Here is an 18872-nt window from a genome sequence, read left to right on the forward strand (position 1 = left end):
GGGAGGCCCTTGCTCCGTGAGGGATCACAGCACCACTGCACAGTGTCACCCTTCAGCCTCTCTGCAGCGGGCTCCAAGTGCAGGAGGAGCTCTGAGAACCCTGTACTGAGGAATAGACTCCCAGAGAATCCTGTTCCCCACATGTTGGAGCTACCTGGGTGACCCAGTGAGACTGAGTCCCTGGGTGGAGGCAGTGAGAGGGAAGCTTGCCCCCTTCCCCCAAGGTTTTCCAAGTCCACATTGGCGGGGCAGTCACAGGCATCCCCTGCCAGATGCTCTGACACAACTTTCTCCCCCACATCTCCCCATTCAGGGCCCTGTCCCGTGGCCTCTGGACTGGCTGGTGCCTTGCAGCATCATGGTGCATTTCCCTGCCACTCTGTCTTCAGCTGGGGGTCAGGCAGTTAATCCTGACCCCGGATCGCAGCCGCTGCTGCTCGGGGGTAATTGAAAATGCCAGAATTCCCTGCTGACCCTCCTATAATAAAAGCAGTTCCCCCAGTCCGGTAACCTGACACTCCAGGGACCAAGATCTGTCAGGAGGGTTCTGAGGAGATGCTGGAAAACTCCCAGCTGTTCACCTCAGTTTTCCCCTGGGTGATTTCAAAGTGTTGCCGGGGAGAGGCCACGGGCCGGGCTGGCTTTGCTCTCTCTCTGTGGTGAGTGTTTTCCAGAGCAAATGTTGACTCTGTCTGACATGACATGGGTTAGTGGTATTAGTGTGATCAGAGATAGGGGTTTGCTGCCTGTAACCTGACTCTCCCAGCTAAGCCAGCAGAGGACTGGGGAGTCTTTGATTTTCCCGGGATCTCCACAGCTCTGACCGTCTGGCAAGGAGCGAGCGGCTGAGCCTTGGGACGGGCAGGTGAAGGGGGGGCTGGCTGCAAAGTGGGGGGCAGATTGCATGGCAGCGTTTCAAATGGGTATAGAGATGATGAAAGAGAAGCTGTGGAAAGATCCTGGTGTCCCCCAGCAGGCTGGAGCCACACAGTCCCACCAGGCACTCCCAGGGAGCATTGCAGACCATGCTGCCGGTGGAGTCTGAGCCCCTGGGCTGCTCCCTGGCTGCATCCTTGGCTGATGGCACTGTCTTTTCCCTTTTTATTCCCTTTACACCAGCAGTCCAGCTTCCCAGCCTGCACAGTGTGACCTTCCACAGGCTTGGAAGTGACCCTGGAGTGCCATGGGCATTGTCCAGTGTGTAACTGGAGGTGGGCTTGTTCCATAGCATCACCTCACTGGGAGCCAGACCTCCTAAAAACTGGTGGCAGCCACAGCCCCTGGCAGTTGTGGTGGCCTAAGACACAGAAAATTGGCTCCTGCTATCAGTCTGTTAGCAATAAGGATGTGTGGAGCCCTGGTGTGTGCCTTGGGATGGGGTGAACCAGAATATACTGAATCCCAGAATCCCAGAATCCCCGACTGGTTTGGGTTGGAAGGGACCTTAAAGCTCATCTCATTCCACCCCTGCCATGGACAGGGACACCTTACACTAGACCAGGTTGCTCCAAGTCCAACTTCCAGGGATGGGGCAGGTAGAGATAGGATAGGAGGGAGATCTCCTTAGGATACTGAAAAAGCAAGTCTGGGAGAAAGGAACAGTTCCTAGATGGAAGCTCTCGTTCAATAAAAGAGGAAGGTGCCTCAGCAGATGTCCTGAGGCTCCTGGTCCTGTTCAGAGTTGTGGTGTGGTGGGGATGGGTTGGGGTGGGAGCTGCCTAAGAACCCTCAAAACAACTCAGAGACATAAAATCAAGGAGGAAAATGGGCCTATTTCTTTCCCATCGCCCCAAAACAATTCTTCATTATGTGATGTCCCCCTGCTGCTTTTTGTCAGCTTTATCATAATGAATTGCCCTAAGCTTTATGGAGCAGTTTTAGCAATTACACTAATTTTGGATGGATCCAGGGTCTCTCACCCCTCTCCCAGCAGGACACAGGGTGTGATAGGAAATGCTGCAACAGCCTCAGTCCCCTGGGGTTGGGTCTGACCCTGAGCTGCAGGGAGGGGCAAGGAGTGAGGAAGCAGCAGCCACCTCATCCCTGCAGCTCAGTGGACACAGCTGAAAAAAACAGTGGATGTGCCCAGTGGAGAGGGAAGAGCAGCTCTGCAGAGCTGGCTGAGGGCTGGGCTGAGCCAGGGAAGTGGCCCTGGCAGCCAGGAGGGCCAACCCTGTCCTGGGGGCATCAGGGAGGGGATTGTCCCGCTCTGCTCTGCCCTGGGGCGGCCTCACCTCAACATTGGGGCTGTTTGGGGGGACACAATGTCAGGAAGATACTGAGCCATTGGAGAGTGTCCAAAGGAGGCAACAGAGATGGGAAGGGCCTTGATTTGAAGCCGTGTGAGGACTCTGAGGGGACTTGGTGTGTTCAGCTGGAGAAGAAGAGACTGAGGGGAGACCTCACTGCAGTTCCAGCTTCCTGGGGAGGGGCAGAGGAGGGGCAGGGACTGAGCTCTGCTCTGGGGGGACCAGGGACAGCAGCCAGGGAATGGTCTGAAGTTGTGTCAGGGGACCTTTAGGTTGGATCTCAGGAAAAGGTTCTTCCCCCAGAGGCTGGTTGGGCACTGCCCAGGCTCCCCAGGGCAGTGGGCACAGCCCCAAGGCTGCCAGAGCTCAGGAGTGTTTGGATGATCCTCTGGGGCACAGGGGGTGACTCTTTGGGATGGGCATTTGCAGGGCTGAGGATTGGACTGGATGATCCTTGTGGGTCCCTTCCACCTCAGCACATTCTGTGATCTTGGGCACACAGGGATATCAAACCTGAGCGAGGAGTTGGATGCTGTCTCTGGAGCTGAGAGGCAGATCCTGGCTACTGAGCTCAGTTTTGAGTTTTATGTTTGAAAAGGAGGTTAACAAAAAATTGGAAAATGTTGAGGAGAGAGTCATTAGGTAGATATGTGAGCAGATGAAAGTGCTCAAGAAACTCAGTCTACTTCAGTAACAGAAGAGAATCATAGAATCATAGACTGGTTTGAGTTGGAAGGGAACCTAAAAATCATCCAGTTCCACCCCTTCTGCCATGGAAAAAAAAGTAAATATTTTCATTATCTTTCAGTTCTTCCATGAGGACAAAATTCTGTTTCTAGTCTCCTCCTCCATTTAGCTCCAAACCCCAGAAAAGTTCCAGCAGTTGGAAAGTGAAGTCCACAAATTTCAACCTGAAAATAATAGTGGTGTTTTCAAAGAGAGCTTCAGGAAAACCTCCCCAGAGCCACTGTGGGCTCATCATCATCTGAAGTCCTCAAAGAAGTGGAGTCTGTGTCCAAAACATACTCACAGGGTCAACCCCAAGCATTTCAGCTGTTTCTAACTCTGCCTGGGCTCCGTGGCCAGTCTCATGTGGATGTTCAGACCTGGGTGTTATGGAAGCTTTTCCCAATTTTCTCCTGAATTGCCATGTTCTTGTGCTGACTCTTCGTTCCACCCTGGTGTTTGCAGCTGGTGTGACCTTCTTTCAGCTTTTTCTGTCATCAAGAAGTGACTGTTTTTCCTGAAAAACTCACATTTCTTTCCTTCTTATTTTCTTCCATTTCCTTCTTTCCCTTAATCTTTTTTTTTTTTTATCATTTCCAGCAAGCTCAACAGAAGTAAATCCTCATACAAAAGTAAAATTATGGCTATGGCAAGCCTGAGGCTTCACAATGTGACCAACACACCCCTTTGTCCCTACAGGAGATCAGGCAAATCCTTAGTTACAGAATCCAAAGCCTCTTGTGGAGGATCAGTTCTGGTTAAGCTGCCTCTGTGTGATGGATCTGGGCCACCTGGGGTTTTGGTTTCTCTCAGCAGAGGCTGCTTTAAGTAGCCCATGAGGCTGGTGGCCATGCAGCTCTCTGGGGCCTTGCCCAGGGAGGTGTTGGCCTGCATGTCACAACATCCTCTTGGAGCAACTCTGTCAGAGTAAAACCTGGACATGCTTTCCATCAAGGACGTGAGCCTGGAGAGAGAGATGTGCCTGTTTAGGATCTTTGGCAAAAGCTCTTCTTAAAAAAAGAAAAAGCTCTTTTGTAGAATTTCACAGAATTGACTTCAGCTTCATAATCAGGGCCCAGAGCATCACTTTTGGTCTCTTTTTTTCTCCTTTTTTTTTTTCCCTTCAGAATTCATGCTTTAAAATGCTGGATATGCCTCAGCTACAATGCCTGGGAGGCAGGACACAGAGGAGGGGGCCTCATTTCCAGGGATGTGGCAGAGAAAGTTTGTGCTTTATGGTCAAAAATTGTCATTTTATGTCTGGAGGTAATCAAAAAGATGGAAAGGTACTGATAGAGAGGGGATAGATACATCAAGGGTCTGGCTGTGATCAGTGTCCTGTGGCCATCTGGGGGCTTGGGATGCTGATCATGGAAGTGTCCCTCACATTCCTCCTGTCACATGAGAGACATTGGCCTTGTACATTAGTGGATTTTCATTAAGCTTGTTTGACACTCCAGGGGTGGTTTTGGCTTGGTTTATTTCTCCAGCAATTTGGAGAAGCCACAGGGCTCCACTAAGAGGAATCTGAGGCCATCCCTGACAAAGAGGATGCAGAAAAGTGCCTTTCAAGGGCTGAAATGATTCGTTTCGCCTCAAAATGATGTTGGGGCTCAAGGGCTTCAGTCATGAGAAGTGTTTCCACCCTCTGTGGAATGAAGCTCTGTTTATTTTTTGCATTGTTGCTACACCAGGAGACACCATTGGGATAAATCTGCCTCTGCTCACACCTTCATGGGTGATGTCTCAGGGTGATTGTGGCTCTGAGAGTGGGGACGCTCCATATCTGATCTCCTCTGTGTGTCACAGGGCACAGTCACCTCTCTGGACGTCTGTGTCATGATCCAGCTGAAGCTTTTTCTCCCAGCTACACCTGGGAAAGTCACTCTGAGGTCTGGCTGACTCCACTATAAACTGGTTTCAAGCTCAGACACCCAGTCCCAGCCCATCCCTGACTCACAGAACTGGGAGCCTCTCTCTGCACCCCAGCTCCTCATCTGGGGTCAAGGTGTGACCACGTTTCGTGGCTCTGCAGAGTTCAGTGCTCTCTCAGTGAAAATTGAGGATGTTTAAATTGAGGGTGTTTAAAGAGAAGACAGAGCCCAACTTTCCCCAGAGGTGCACGGTGAAGACGACAGTAGAAAGGGACACAAGGGGTAATGAGCAAAGTTCCAGTGGAATGGCAGAAAAAGCTTCTTCCCCACAAGAGTGAGACTGGTGCTCAGAGAGCCCGTGGGATTACTGTCATGGACATGTTTGGATCCCAGCTGGACACAGTCCTGAGCAAAGTGATCTGATTTTGAAATTACTCTGCCATGCACTTGGACCAGAAACATCCAGGGGTCACTTCTGACCTGAATCTTCCTGGGATTTTACTCTTGTGCACTCCCCTGGTGTCTGTGATAACAGGAGTGGTTTCTGAGGAGACAGTGGGGAGGTTCCTGCCCATCCAGAGGCACTGCCTTGCCCCAGGTGTAGGAAAAGCGCTGAAGATGCTGTAGTCATTCATCTCACCTGCCTCCTCCCACCATGCAGCACATTTGCCTCATTAAGGCTCATCAGATGAGCTCCACCTCATCCATTTGGGGCTTTTTCTGGGCCAAACTGGGGTGGGTTCCCCAGGTACACAGCAGCCTGACCTGGCTGCTCACAAATGAGTCACACACATCTTCCTGGAGTTGGATACCTTGTGCAGCTTCCTCAGCACAGCCTGGAGAAGCAGGAGATCCCTTGCAGGATCTGTGTACTCCCAGACTGTGGAGTGCATGGAACTGGAAGAGCAACATCCCAGAGACCTCACTCCCACCAGGAGGAACCTGAAGCTGAGGAGCTTCTCCAGCTGCAAGGCCATTGAACCTATGTCTAAATCACGAGGTGTGGCCACATCCAATCTCTGTGGTGGGACAGGTCTGTCTGTGTGTGGCCCCTGTCCTGAAATAGCCTGTCTAAATCGTGGGATGTTGCCACATCCCGGTGGGACAGGTCTGTGCAGCCCCTGTCCTGGGATAGCCCATAGGAGTGTGGGATCAGTTCCCAGAGCAGATGCCAGAGAGACCCCGGGCTGTGCTCCCCCCTCAGTCCTGTCCCTTCCAAGCTGCAGGGCACCTGGAGCGTGGTCACATCTCCCTTCCAAGGCTTGGCTCCAGAGAGAGATAAATGTCTTGGAAATCACAGATGTCCTATGCAATCTGTGTTGACAGGGAAGCAGCAAGCTCCAGCAAGAGCTGACAGGCTCCAGAAATGTTACCTGTGTTTTATCTTAATGCTGGCATGAGAAGCTATTCCCAGGAGTGTGTAAAGGTGTGGCCTGAAGCAGTGGGACAGGAGGGAGGCAATGCCTTGTCCATGGAGCAAGGGCAGGGCTGAGGTGATACAGAGGGTTTCAGACTGGTGGGTAATGGGGCTTGGCTTTGCCAGGAATGGATGGAAGGATTAGTCTCAGGATCTGTTGGGATCCCAGAATTGTTTGGGTTGGAAGGGACCTTACAGCTCATCTCATTCCACCCCCTGCCATGGGCAGGGACACTTCCACTAGACCAGCTTGCTCCAACCTGGCCTTGAACACTTCCAATGATGGAAGTCCTCTGCCCTCCTTCAGTTTTACTAAGTTCTGGACAAAACTAGAGCTCGGCAACACTCTACTGAAGCTAATAGACATCAGGATTCCTTCAGGAGTGGGGAAATCCAGGCAGGTGAAGGGAAACCCAGGCAGCAGTGTGGTGGCTTTACCCATACCCAGCCCCTTGGCACACAGACATTGAACATCCTGGGAGCTGCAGTGCTCTGAGTCCAGAAAACCAGCAGTGAAGAGGCAGATGGTGGATCAGAAAACTGGCTTTTGTGGGTGTATTTGAGAGGAGCAGCTCCATGGTAATTCCTTGCAGTGCTGTGCAGGAACACTCTGGAGCCACGCTGGTCCAAGTACCATGGTCCTACTGCTGCAATCCCAGCTGGCACAGCTCCTGTTGCTGCCCAGGATGCCAAGGGGAGCCAGCCTGGGGATAGGTGTGAGGCATTGCTTTGTGTGCTGCTCCTCTGAGCTGTGTCTCAGAGCTGTCAAATGAGTTATTCTTCATGAAATATTGAAAGGGTTGGACTTGGTAAAAGCCCATCTGAGCGCAAACCTCTCTGCATCCATTTGTATCCAGGCCTAGCATACAAGTGATGGGGAAGCTTTCATGCTCCTGCTCCAGTCCTCTCCCACCCCTGAGGCTTCCCCTCTGCCCTGGAGCTGCTGGAGTGGTGAGTCTGCACTGGCAGACGTGCCAGGGCTAACGCTCGGCTGGAGTTCACACTCTCCAGGGCAGGGCTGGCGCTGGGTGAGGTCTGGAAAGGCCTTGGACTGATGTGGATGTGTCAGCAGTGCCGTGGGCAAGGTGGGCAGGGTGGGCAAGGTGCTCAGCTCGCTGCTCTCAGTGCAGAGGAGAGGAGGCAGCACAGGCACCCATGTGTGTGTCAGCCCTCCAGCAAGGGTGGGTGGCTGATCCTGCAGTGCTGTGGCATCTCTGCTGTCAGTACCTAGAACCAGAGAATCACAGGTTATCCTGAGCTGGGAGGCAGCCCCAAGAATCATCCAGTCCAACTCCTGGCCCTTCACAGGGCACCCCAGCAATCCCACTGTGTCCCTGGAAGTGTTGTCCAAACTCTGCCTCGGGGCCGTGCCCACTGCCCTGGGGAGCCTGTCGAGTGCCTGGCCACCCTCTGGGGGAAGAACCTTTTCCTGAGACCCAACCTAACCCTCCCCTGGCACACCTTCAGCCCCGATGAGCTCTGCAGCCTCCTGATCCAGCTGGATGACAAGCAGCCCGGGCTGTTGGCTCACCTGCCCCAGGCTCCGCAGCAGGATCAGAGCTGGTCGGAGTTTCCCAGGGAGGTGGCAGCTCCGTGCCGTGGTCCCTGCCCCACGGGCCTGTCAGAACAGCTCCCCAGGACAGCTTTCCCACGCCGTGGCACCAGCGCTGCTCCCACCTGGCCCCGTGTCAAAGCCACGGCGGCGACGCGGGGGCCACGCGGTGGCAGCTGCCCGGGAAGGGCCCTTTGTGCCCGTGGGACGAGTGGCATCTGGGGGGTGCTGTTTGCAGGGGCCGGGCGGCTCGGCATTGTCAGCGTGTCAGGTCAGGTTTGTGTTGCCTGCTCACGCTGCTGGATGTGCAGGATGCACCTCCCGTGGTTGGAGTGTGCAGCTCGCAGACCCCACACGCCCAGCCGAGGAGCTTCCCCTGCCCTCCAGAGACTTGGGAAGCTCCTCCCAAGCCTTGGAAAGCTTCCCTATGCAAATGGCAAAGTGCAGAGCCCCCGATTTCCCCGTGGCAAGCGGGAAGGATTGCATGTTACTGGGCTGGTGGGGCTTTTCCCAGCTGGAACAATGCTGTGCTTGCTCCAACCCTGGGCTTGTTTTGCCTTGGAATTACACGTTTTCCTGCTGGAGACACTGCCCTATGTGTTTTCTAATTACAACCTCAGTGGAAACATTTTTTTTCCTTCCCTAACTGCTCTCTACAAACAGCAAAATCCAGGATCTCCTGACCACTGAACTGGGAGTGAATTCCACAGCTCCAAACATCAGTAACCCACCTGCCTGCCTCCGGCCTGGGCTGTGGGTCTCAGCTGTGCTGGTGTCTGACTGAGGTCCCTCTCTTGCTCTCTTTCTCCCAGCCCCTTCTGCCGTGTCCATCATGCACCAGGTGAGCCGCACCGTTGACAGCATCACCCTCTCCTGGTCCCAGCCTGACCAGCCCAACGGAGTCATCCTGGACTACGAGCTGCAGTATTACGAGAAGGTACCACAGGGATCACCCACAGCTTTTGGGGAGAGGAGGGGGTACAGAGCTCTGCTTAGGGGTGTAACACCAGCTACAGCACCTACTTCTCTTGCTGCACTTGGCCATGGGGGTGGCAGTGGCCAGCAGCCCTCCAGACTCCAGTCCCAGTGACCCAAGTGTGGAAAATCTGCTGGTCATTCAGGAGGAGCTTCTCCCTTCTCCCTTCACCTCCACAGCACTTGGGGCAGGTGGACCCACTGCAGGGAGAGTTGGGTAGCCAGGAGTCTGGTTTTTCTCTTCCCTGGAAGAATGGGGATTGGTGGGAATATCCAGTCCAGGGCCAGAGCACACTTTTTGGGTGTCCCATCCTGGAGGTTTTATGGAATGCTGTCCCTAGATGCATTTGCACCAAAGGTGAGTTTGGCATATGTTTAGCATCCTGAACCTTGGTGCTGTACCAGGGAGAACCTGTCCCATGCTCCCCTGGAGGGTCCACACTGCATGGTGGGGTCGGTGTGAAGGGGTCCTGCAGCTCTGGCTCTTTCATCCCAGAGGAACGTGCCCCTTCCACCATCTCCCTACTCAGAAGAGCAGAGGGATTTCAGTCTGGACTATGCCAGGGTGTCCATCCCATGGGGCTGGAGTTGTGTGGCTGCTTAGAGACCTGAAGACCACGTAGGTGTTAGTCCCAGGATCACCAGGCTGGTGAACTCCATCCGTGTGACCCAGGGGAGATGGGGAGCTGGAGATTTCTCCTTTCAGGAATCTGCCCCCTTACACAAGAGCTTATAAACATTATACGTTATAAATTGCAAACTAACTAATTAAAAAGCTTTATGATTAAATGGAACTGAAAACATTTTTCCCAGCAGTTGCCGGAAGAAATGATTAATCCCCCCCACTGCCTGCCTGTGACCTATTTTCTCATCACCAAGAGCCAGAGGGAGAACAGGGAGGAGGGGGTGCTCCTTTGTAAGCTGTTAAATAGGTCCTGACCTATATTGCATAAATCACAGCCATTTATTTGACCCTTGGAAACGATCCCAGAATATGTGGCAAGATAGATGAGTAGATAACAAGACAGATCTGGAAAGCAAGAGGGGTCTGTTCCCTGGGGACCCTCAATGTAGAAGCTGAAGACCTCAAGGAGTTCGTTCTCCTCCTCTTACTTTCTCTTAATCTCTCACCCTCTTTCTTTCATCCCTCTCCCCTCTGTTTTCTGGGGGAGGCTGTAAATAAAGGGAATTTTTGTCTAAAACATTGTGCTGCTGGTGATGGTCGGTCTTTGCAGGCAGCCACAAGGTGAGTGTTGTCAGAGCTTAGGGCACTGTGTCCCTGAGGATAGGGACAAGTGGCCCAAGCCATCTCAGGCATCAGGGAGAGAGCACAGAGGCCAACAGGAGCAGCCCCACGTGCTGGGTGCTCTCTGTCCTGGTATTTCATTAAGTTATGGAATCATCTCAGAATGAGTTTGGGTTGGAGGGATCTTAAAGCTCATCTCATCCCACCCCCTGCCATGAGCAGGGACACTTTCCACTATCCCATGTTGCTGCAAGCCCTGTCCAACCTGAACTCCCAGGGATGGGGCAGCCACAGCTTCTGTGGGCAACCTGTGCCAGGGCCTCACCACCCTCACAAGGAAGGATTTCTTCCCAATATCCCACCTAACCCTACCCTCTGCCATTCCTCCTTGTCCTGTCCCTCCATCCCTTGTCCCAAGTCCCTCTCCAGCTCTCCTGGAGCCCCTTTCAGCCCTGGAAGGGGCTCTCAAGTCTCCCTGGAGTTTCCCTTCTCCATTTGACCACCCCCAGCTCTCCCAGCCTGGCTCCAGAGCAGAGGGGCTCCAGCCCTTGGAGCAGCTCCATGGCCCCCTCTGGACTCTCTCCAGCAGCTCCACGTCCTTCCTGTGCTGGGCCCCCAGGGCTGGAGGCAGCTCTGCAGAGCAGTCCCACCTGAGCAGAGCAGAGGGGCAGAATCATCTAAACCTCGTGGTACCTTTTTTTTCTGTTTCTTTGGTTGAAGAACAGCAGGGCTGTGACTCCTCCCCAAGCAAGGGATGTGTGTATGTACACAAGGACACTCTGTCCTGCTCGGGCTGATGGGCCAGAGGTTAATCCCTGAATCCCAGGTTAGTCCCTGAATCCCAAATTAGTCCCTGAATCCCAGGTTAGTCCCTGAATCTCAGGTTAGTCCCTGAATCCCAGATTAGTCCTTGAATCTCAGGTTAGTCCCTGAATCCCAGATTAGTCCCTGAATCTCAGGTTAGTCCCTGAATCCCAGGTTAGTCCCTGAATCCCGGGTTAGTCCCTGAATCCCAGGTTAGTTCCTGAATGCCAGGTTAGTCCCTGAATCCCAGGTTAGTCCCTGAATCCCAGGTTAGTCCCTGAATCCCGGGTTAGTCCCTGAATCCCAGGTTAGTTCCTGAATGCCAGGTTAGTCCCTGAATCCCAGGTTAGTTCTGCCACTGCAGGGCTGAGTTTTGCAATTGAAAGCCATTTACTGGGTGCCTGGGAACACTCCCAAAATGCAGGGCTTTGGCTCTGCTGTGCTCTTCCCCTACTTCCCATCAATCTTGCAGTTGGATGGGGTGTGTGATACACCCCAGGTGTGTTCTCAGTCCACTGCCAGTCTCTGCAGAGGTGATTTCCTTCCAAATATTTCACTGCAAACTGTCCCTCATGCTTCTGAATGCTCAGCAAAGATCTCTGGAGCTGTTTTAAGTTGTTTCTACTGGAATTTTTTTTTTTCCCCAGTAGAAAATTATGTTTTATTTTCATGAAAATAGCTCCAATGACGAATAGCAGCACACACATTTTGTATAAAAAGTGCCTTGGCTCTTCATTTTGAACTGATTCTCTTCTATGTAAAAACATAAATTAAATTTAAAAAAAAAATTGGAAGAAATTATTTTAGCGTTGACTGAAAAGAGCCGCTCACAATACCTGAAACAAAGACATATTTTTGTTTCCCTTTCACAGATTATTTATAACATTGCTATTCTTAGGTGCTATTAAAGGTGCCTGTACAAAGGCAACATTAGGAGTTGCTTTCAGTGCAGGTCGTTGTGCAAACCCTGCCTGACGTGGCTGCTCTCTGTGTTTTTTAATGTGGCTTTTTTCCACTTCCAAGAGGTACCTGCCAACATTTGCCTTACTGAAAGAAGTGTGTATTGTCTTCATGTAGAAAGGGCAGAGCAATTTTTGGCCAAAGTTGCCAAACTCATCCCAGAGTGTGGGAACTGGAGAGCCACTGCGGTGTCAAGCACTGCAAAGGGTAATCAGCTCTCCTCGTTATGCAAAATGATTGGGCTTGATTATGCTCATTTTGTAGTTGTTTGAAGACATTCAGCCCAGTTTGGTCACCAGTGTAATAGTTTAGGAGGCAAAGGAGCCCTTTGATGTCTCCTGGGCTGGCTGGGAGAGGTGACCTGTGCCAGCTGGAGCTGGAGGTGGGAGTAGAGCCCTTGTGGTGCCTGGGAGCTTCTGGTCAGAGCCCAACAGCCCCAGGATGGGGTGTCCTCAGGGCTTGGACCAAGGATGCTGGAAGTGCTGCTCCTGGGCTGGCTCAGGGGACTTCAGGGAGGTGCAGTGAGATGGTCCCTTCCAACCCAAACCATTCCACGATTCTCTGAGTTTTTCGACTCCATCCTGCAGTGTTGGACACCAGAATCCCTGAGCTCGGAGCCAAAGCTGCTGCCTGGCATTTCCCACCTGTCCCCAGGATGGAGTGAGAGCTGGGATAGCCATTCCCCCTTCTTGCTGCCCAAAGGAGTGGGAAAACTGTGGGGTCAAGAAGATGAAGAGGAAGCCTTGCCAGGGAGACCTGGGACAGCTTTCCTGCATTCCCAGTCCCTGCCTGGGGCCCACACTGGGCCTGTCCACTGTCCTGGACTGTCCACTGTCTAGGACTCAGTTTTCTTGTGAGAGGCATCCAAACACTCTTAGCACTTAGTATCATGGAATCAGAGAATATTTAAGGTTGGAAAAGACCTCCAAGATCATTAAGTCCTACCTTCACCCCGATGCCCACTGAACTGTATTGCCAAGTGCAACATCTACTTGTTTTATTGAACAATTTCATGGCTGGTGTCTCCACCACTGCCCTGGGCAGCCTGTGCCAATGCCTGACCACCCTTTCCATGAAGAAATTTTTCCTGATATCCAACCCCAACTTCCCCTGGCACAGCTTGAGGCCATTCCCCCTTGCCCCACGCCACTGGATACCTGGCTGAGAGGACGAATACTCTCGAGATGTGAAGCCCCATGAGAGTCCAAGGCTCTGCAGACCCCACGGATCCACCTCCAGAGTGGCTGGCAGGACCCTCTCCCCACACCTGAGCCTCCCCCATGCCATGAGGGCTGAAGTTCAGCTGTGTGTGATGGTCTGATCAGGGCAGATTGGGCTGTTCGGGCACACAGGAGCTCTCTGCCAAATTAAGCCAGTTGACATTTTTCCTTGGCTTTTTTATTTTTTTATTTTTTTTTAAATGTGACATTTTAGAAGCAGTTTTTGCAAGTCCTTTTGGTGTTTCACAGCCTACTTGAAAGGATTTCAAGAAACTCTTTCTCTGTTGATTAGACTTTGGTTTCAGCTTCAGTTTGACTCGTGGGAAGGGGAACCAGATGAGGACTCAAAATCAAACCTAAGAGGAAATAAGTGTGTTATTTTGAATTAGGAATTACAAACACAAACCAAAATCAGCAGGAAAAAAACCCAAACACCACAAACCTCTGCAACAAAACAGCTTGGACTTGGATTTTGAACCACCTTGGTTGCCCTGGACCTGCTGGAGAAGCCCAGAGGGACAAAAGAAGTGTTTGTGGTGAATGTCCAGGTTCTGGAGAGGTGATGCCAAGGAGAAAGAATAGGTTTGATAAGGGAAGGTGGAGAGGTGTAAATGCTTTTTCCTTGTGGTCTGGGATTAAAGGTGAGCCCAGTCATGAGCACTCCTTCCTCAGACAGGCACACAGCAATTTCCCAGGCTATCAACCAGCTTGTAGGCTGCCCCTTTACATTCAATTTTAAGTCCTCCAGGAGCAGGGATGAGGTTCTTCAAAAGAGTTGGATAAAATGATTTTAAAACTACCATGTTGTTAGTGCCATCCAAGGGCCTGGGAGGATTGATCCAAGCCCTTGAGCTCTAAAACTGTAAACATTTCCTGACCTATTTCTCTCCTGGCCTGCCTGGGAAAGGTCCAAGGGAGTGCTGAGGCCTGATCAGACAAACAAGGCCATGGGTTTACTGTGTGCTCATCTTCCCTTGATCTGTGTGTATTTGTACTTGAGCTTTTCTTTGTCATTAGTCTGATTCCCAAACACCCTGGTGATAACCAGGAACCTTCTGCACCAGATCCAGATGGATAAAACTGATGTAGTTTTTTAGAAGAGAAAACTGTTAGTAGTGAAGGTCTCTCAGGTGTTTCATAGAATCATAGAATGGTTTGGATTGGAAAGGACCTTGAAGCTCATCTTGTTTCAACCCCTGCCAGGGGCAGAGACACCTTCCACTAGGCCAGGTTGCTCCAAGCCCCCTTCCAACCCAAACTATTTCATGATTCTGTGATCACAAGATCACTCTCTGCAACTCCCTGGCAGGAGGGGGGACCCAAGTGGGGATCAGTCTCTTCTTCCAGGTAACAAGCAACAGGACAAGAGGACATAATCCCAGGCAGTGCCAGGGGAGGATCAGGTTAGGCATCAGGAGGAATTTCTTCACTGAAAGGGCTGTCAGGCTTTGGAAGGGGCTGCCCAGGGAGGTGGGAGAGCCCCCATCCCTGGAGGTGTCCAAGGAGTGACTGGATGTGGCACTCAGTGCTCTGGGCTGGGGGACAAGTTGAGAATTGGTCACAGGTTGGACTCAATGATCTCAGAGGTCTTTTCCAGCCTTGATGATTCTGTGATTCTGTGGGACCTTCCTTCTTCCTAATTGCCCCTTCCTTACTCTCTGTCCTTCAGCAGTCCACTGCAGCAGTTGGTGAGGAGGAGCAGATGCTCTCTCCTTGCTGGGAGTTGTACTCTGACCTCACATTCCCATGGGACAAGCAGAAATCCCTCCCTGCTACCCCAGTGACACTTCAGAACTGGGACAGAGGCCAGTCCCTTGATCACACCCTCACTTCCACTTATGGGGTTCCACAAACCTCATGTGTGACTTTCTGCCAGTGTATCCTGAGGTTACCCCTCCTCAGTGGTGAGGGTGCAGGGTGAGGGGTCCTTGGGCTGGCTGAGCCCTTTGCAGTGACTTGAAGTTAACAGATCTCAGGGGACTCACCTGTAAACTTGCCAACTCAGACTTTGAGCTGTCAGCTGCTGCTCTGTTTTACCAGTGATCCTGCCAAGGCAGCCTGACCTGCCAGATCCGAGGTGCTGCCAGGAAGGATGAGCACCTTCAACATCACCCCAGACATTGGGTTCAAAAATCAGTGCCTGTGCCTCCTTTTCTCAGGGCTCATGCCCACAGCTCGGCTTTCCTAAGATCTCTCTGTTTTCCAGAAGCATTGCACTCTTTGCAGAGATTACTGCTTTGCTCTGACTTTTGGGGCTTCATGCCTGCCAGGCTTCCAGCCACCTTGCTCTGACCACCTTCAAGGCTCTCTGAATGTGGTCCCATCCTCCTCTGCTGTCCAGTTTCTCCATGGGGGGGGGACAGGGACTGCCTGTTCTCTTGTACAAGGAGATCCTGCCTGTCCACCAGTGCTTCTGCATCCTCAGCTAAGGGCATAATTCCTAATGGATCCATCACTGACACAAGTGCAGTGCCAGCTGTATCATTATGGTATGACTGCTCCAGTCCTCAGCTAGAAGAACAGCAGACAAGAGGCAGGACAAAAGTTTGGAAATAGTCTCATTATCATTTTTAAATATGCTCTTGGGTTCCCCAGCTTTGGTAACTTGGCCATGGCCCCTGGAGAAGCAGGCCCTGGGTGGTAGCAATCCGAGTATTTCTCCCAAGGTCCAAATCCCAGTGTTCAGGTGGGCTTTGCCTCCAGCACAGGTAAAGGGAGATGGTGAAGAGCAAATGGAGAGGGTGCTGAGGCTGGATCAGGCACAGGAGGAGGGGATGAGGAAGGAGGACAGTGCTAAGAGAAAGTGGACACAGAAGAGGGAAGCAGTTCCCATCCCCACTGAGCTCAAGGCTTGGAGCAACAATTCAAGTTTTCTAGCTAAAACCTCCTTTAGAGCCTTTTCTGAGAGGTGCCAGATAGCCCAGGGATATCCATACTCACATCCCTGCTTCTGTGTCTCCCTGCCAGGAGGAAGGACCTGTTTGTTCTCCCGGGGTGGCCTCTCTGCCCACACCACCCTGGTGTCCTGCCCTTCCTCCTCCCAGGAACACAGCGCCCAATTCTGAACTGATTTTTCTGACCACAGATTTGTGTTTTCTTGGCAGGATCTGAGTGAGTTGAACTCGACCACGGTGAAAAGCCCCACCAACACTGTGGCAGTGCAGAACCTCAAAGCTGGCACCATCTACGTGTTCCAGGTGCGGGCACGGACCGTGGCCGGGTACGGCCGCTACAGTGGGAAGATGTACTTCCAGACCATGACTGAAGGTGAGTCTGTCACCTCTGGGTGAAGGTGACACAGGGTCCAGAAAGCCATGGAGATGCACTGGCAGAAGTGCTGATCCCCTTGCTGTCAGCCCCTTCAAGGGTGTGTTGGCAAGTCATGTGCATTTATTCAAGACCTGGAGAGAGGCTTGGCCATGGTGGTCCATGCAGACAATCCCACAGTTGGGTCTGATTTCTGCCCAGCTTTCCTGCCATGGGGATGCCTCTGCTTAGCTGGAGTTAGAGGAAGCAAACTTTATGTCTTCTGTATGCCCAGCTGGTGATGACAAATGCAGACCCAGCTCTTAATTTTCTAAATTTGTGCTGCTAAATAAAACAGGCCGAGCCAGTTTTCCAGCCCTGAGGCCAAGGACGAGGCACAGCACGTATCCATGGGACTAAATCTTCCTCCCAAAAGGGGTAGCTCCATCCAACCTGCCTACTTGGGGCGCATCCCAGGCCTGAAACAGCACCACCTGTCCTGGACCAAAAGAAGCAACAGCCATGCAGATGTGGTGGGCTTTCCTCTGATGAACTTGTGAGGGATGACACATTAACCCACTCCCTCTTGTTTGTGCACCAGCTGAATACCAGACCAGTGTCCAGGAGAAGCTGCCGCTCATCATCGGCTCCTCGGCGGCGGGGCTGGTGTTCCTCATCGCCGTCGTCGTCATCGGCATCGTGTGCAACAGGTAGGTCACCTGAGCACGCCAGGGCCGGGCAGGAGGTGGTCCCTGGGGGCAGGGTGGCAGGGCACAGGGATGGGAAGGGCCCATGCTGTGCTCAGGTCTCCCTTCCTTTCCAGAAGAAGGGGCTTTGAGCGCGCGGACTCCGAGTACACGGACAAGCTGCAGCACTATACCAGTGGCCACAGTACGTACCGAGGGTCCCCGCCCGCCCTGGGGGGCCGCTCGCTCTTCGGTTTGTGTTCCTGTTCACTCATTCCTTGTTCTGGGGGGGGCTCAGGGGCCTCCTGGGGTGTGCATGTGTGGGCAGGAGCATCCCCTCACCCAGCCCCCTGATCCCTGCCCTGATCCCCAGCCCTGTGTGCTGGCTGGAGCCAAGCCCTGGGTGTGCTCTGCAAACCCCTGTGACATCCAACACGCCCCCTGAAGCCTCACCCTCTTCTGTGCTGCAGCTCCTGCCACCATTTTGAGCTGACAGCTCAAAATCTGAGTTGGCAAGTTTACAGATGAGTCCCCTGAGATCTGTTAACTTCAAGTCACTGCAAAGGGCTCCTGCCACCATGTCTTGCTCCTCCGTCTCCTCAGCTTTGCCCATCTGTTGGGCAGCAGTAAGACCCCTTCCCTGGCCTGTCCCTCTCCTGCAGAGTACTGTCCTTCTGCAGGAGCCCACACCCCTTTGCTAGAGCCCATCCCGGTGCTCCCACATTCCCAGTAGATAGGAGCTGTATCTACAGTATATAGGTATATAATACAATACCTAACATGCCCTCTCTTGCAGCCTCCCTCTTCCAACATCCAAGTGCGAGGCACTCCCTCAATCCAGCATTCCTGCTCCCAGCCTCACTGCACACCCTTTGCCTCACCTCAGTGCATCCTCCTTCCCCCTTCCCAGGAAGTGTCCAAGGCCAGGTTGGACAGGGCTCGGAGAAACCTGAGACAGTGAAAGATGTCTCTGCCCATGGCAGGGGGTGGAACGAGATGAGGTCATTTAAGATCCCTTCCAACCCAAGCCATTCCGTGATTCTATGATTAATCCCTGCCTGCATGTCCCTGAAATTCCTTTCTCCTCCCTCACTAGAGACACGTGGCTCTAATCTTGCTTTATTCCAGGCTCAGTTGTTATTTTCCTTGTGTTCCACTTGTAGCTTCAGCATTTCTGCCCTTTTAATAACCTTTTCCTGTACAAATCCAGACCTTGCTCAGAGCATGGAAAACACCAGTAGTGTTTCTGCTCAGGACTCACTGTTGCTTCTCTTTTATCTGGGAAACACCTCCCAAAAGGCAGAGCTCTGAGCTGCAGCCCTGTGGCCCAGCAGCCTGTGCTGGCTGCCTCGCTACCCCTTACCAGGAGAAATGACACTTTTCAGGAGAGATTATGAAAATGCAGCTCTCAGGTGTTTGTCAGTCCAGGCTGTAAACACACATTCACACATTCTCCTGGGCCTGGTGTGGGACATGACAGCTCCAGGCTGGGGTGGCATTGATAGCTGTGCCTGCACCACTTGGTGCCATGGGATGCACATGAGCTGCTAAAGGGCCTGAGGTGCCTTTTAACCACTTCCACACTCAACACAGCTGTCCAAGGCTCAGTCCCTGCTCACTCCCCAGCAGTGATTGCTGTGGGGAGACTACAGCAAACTGCCAAAGCCTGGGTAGCCTGTGAGCATTGCAGAACCCCCCTGAATCCAACCAGCATCCTGGAGTTGGGACTCATGCTCTGGTGCTGTGTTGGGCTTCTTGTTTAGTGAGCTGTGAGCTCTGCTCTCCGTATAACCCCCATTTTGGAGTGAGCCAGAGGCCAGAAAATGGGTATAGAAAGAGGAGACCCATAGGTGAGAGCTGTCCCACAGGTAGTGTGGGATGTGGCAGCAGCAGTCCAGCCTCACCAGGTCCCATGGC

The 18872-nt window shown here is 52.5% G+C and overlaps 1 protein-coding gene across 4 annotated transcripts in view; it reads left to right on the forward strand.

Annotated features, from left to right (window-relative positions):
• Nucleotides 1-18872, forward strand: part of EPHB2 (EPH receptor B2) — a 122915-nt gene that overhangs the window by 91057 nt on the left and 12986 nt on the right. Inside the window, exons 6-9 of one of the 4 annotated variants that reach the window (XM_064678705.1) lie at nt 8631-8755; nt 16128-16290; nt 16871-16979; nt 17093-17208. In XM_064678705.1, coding sequence (XP_064534775.1) covers nt 8631-8755; nt 16128-16290; nt 16871-16979; nt 17093-17208 — 513 coding nt within the window. The remainder of the gene's footprint in view (nt 1-8630; nt 8756-16127; nt 16291-16870; nt 16980-17092; nt 17209-18872) is intronic. The other 3 variants (XM_064678706.1, XM_064678707.1, XM_064678708.1) reach the window with 3 other exon arrangements.

Source organism: Pseudopipra pipra, chromosome 22 (assembly GCF_036250125.1).
Source record: "Pseudopipra pipra isolate bDixPip1 chromosome 22, bDixPip1.hap1, whole genome shotgun sequence".
NCBI lineage: Eukaryota > Metazoa > Chordata > Aves > Passeriformes > Pipridae > Pseudopipra > Pseudopipra pipra.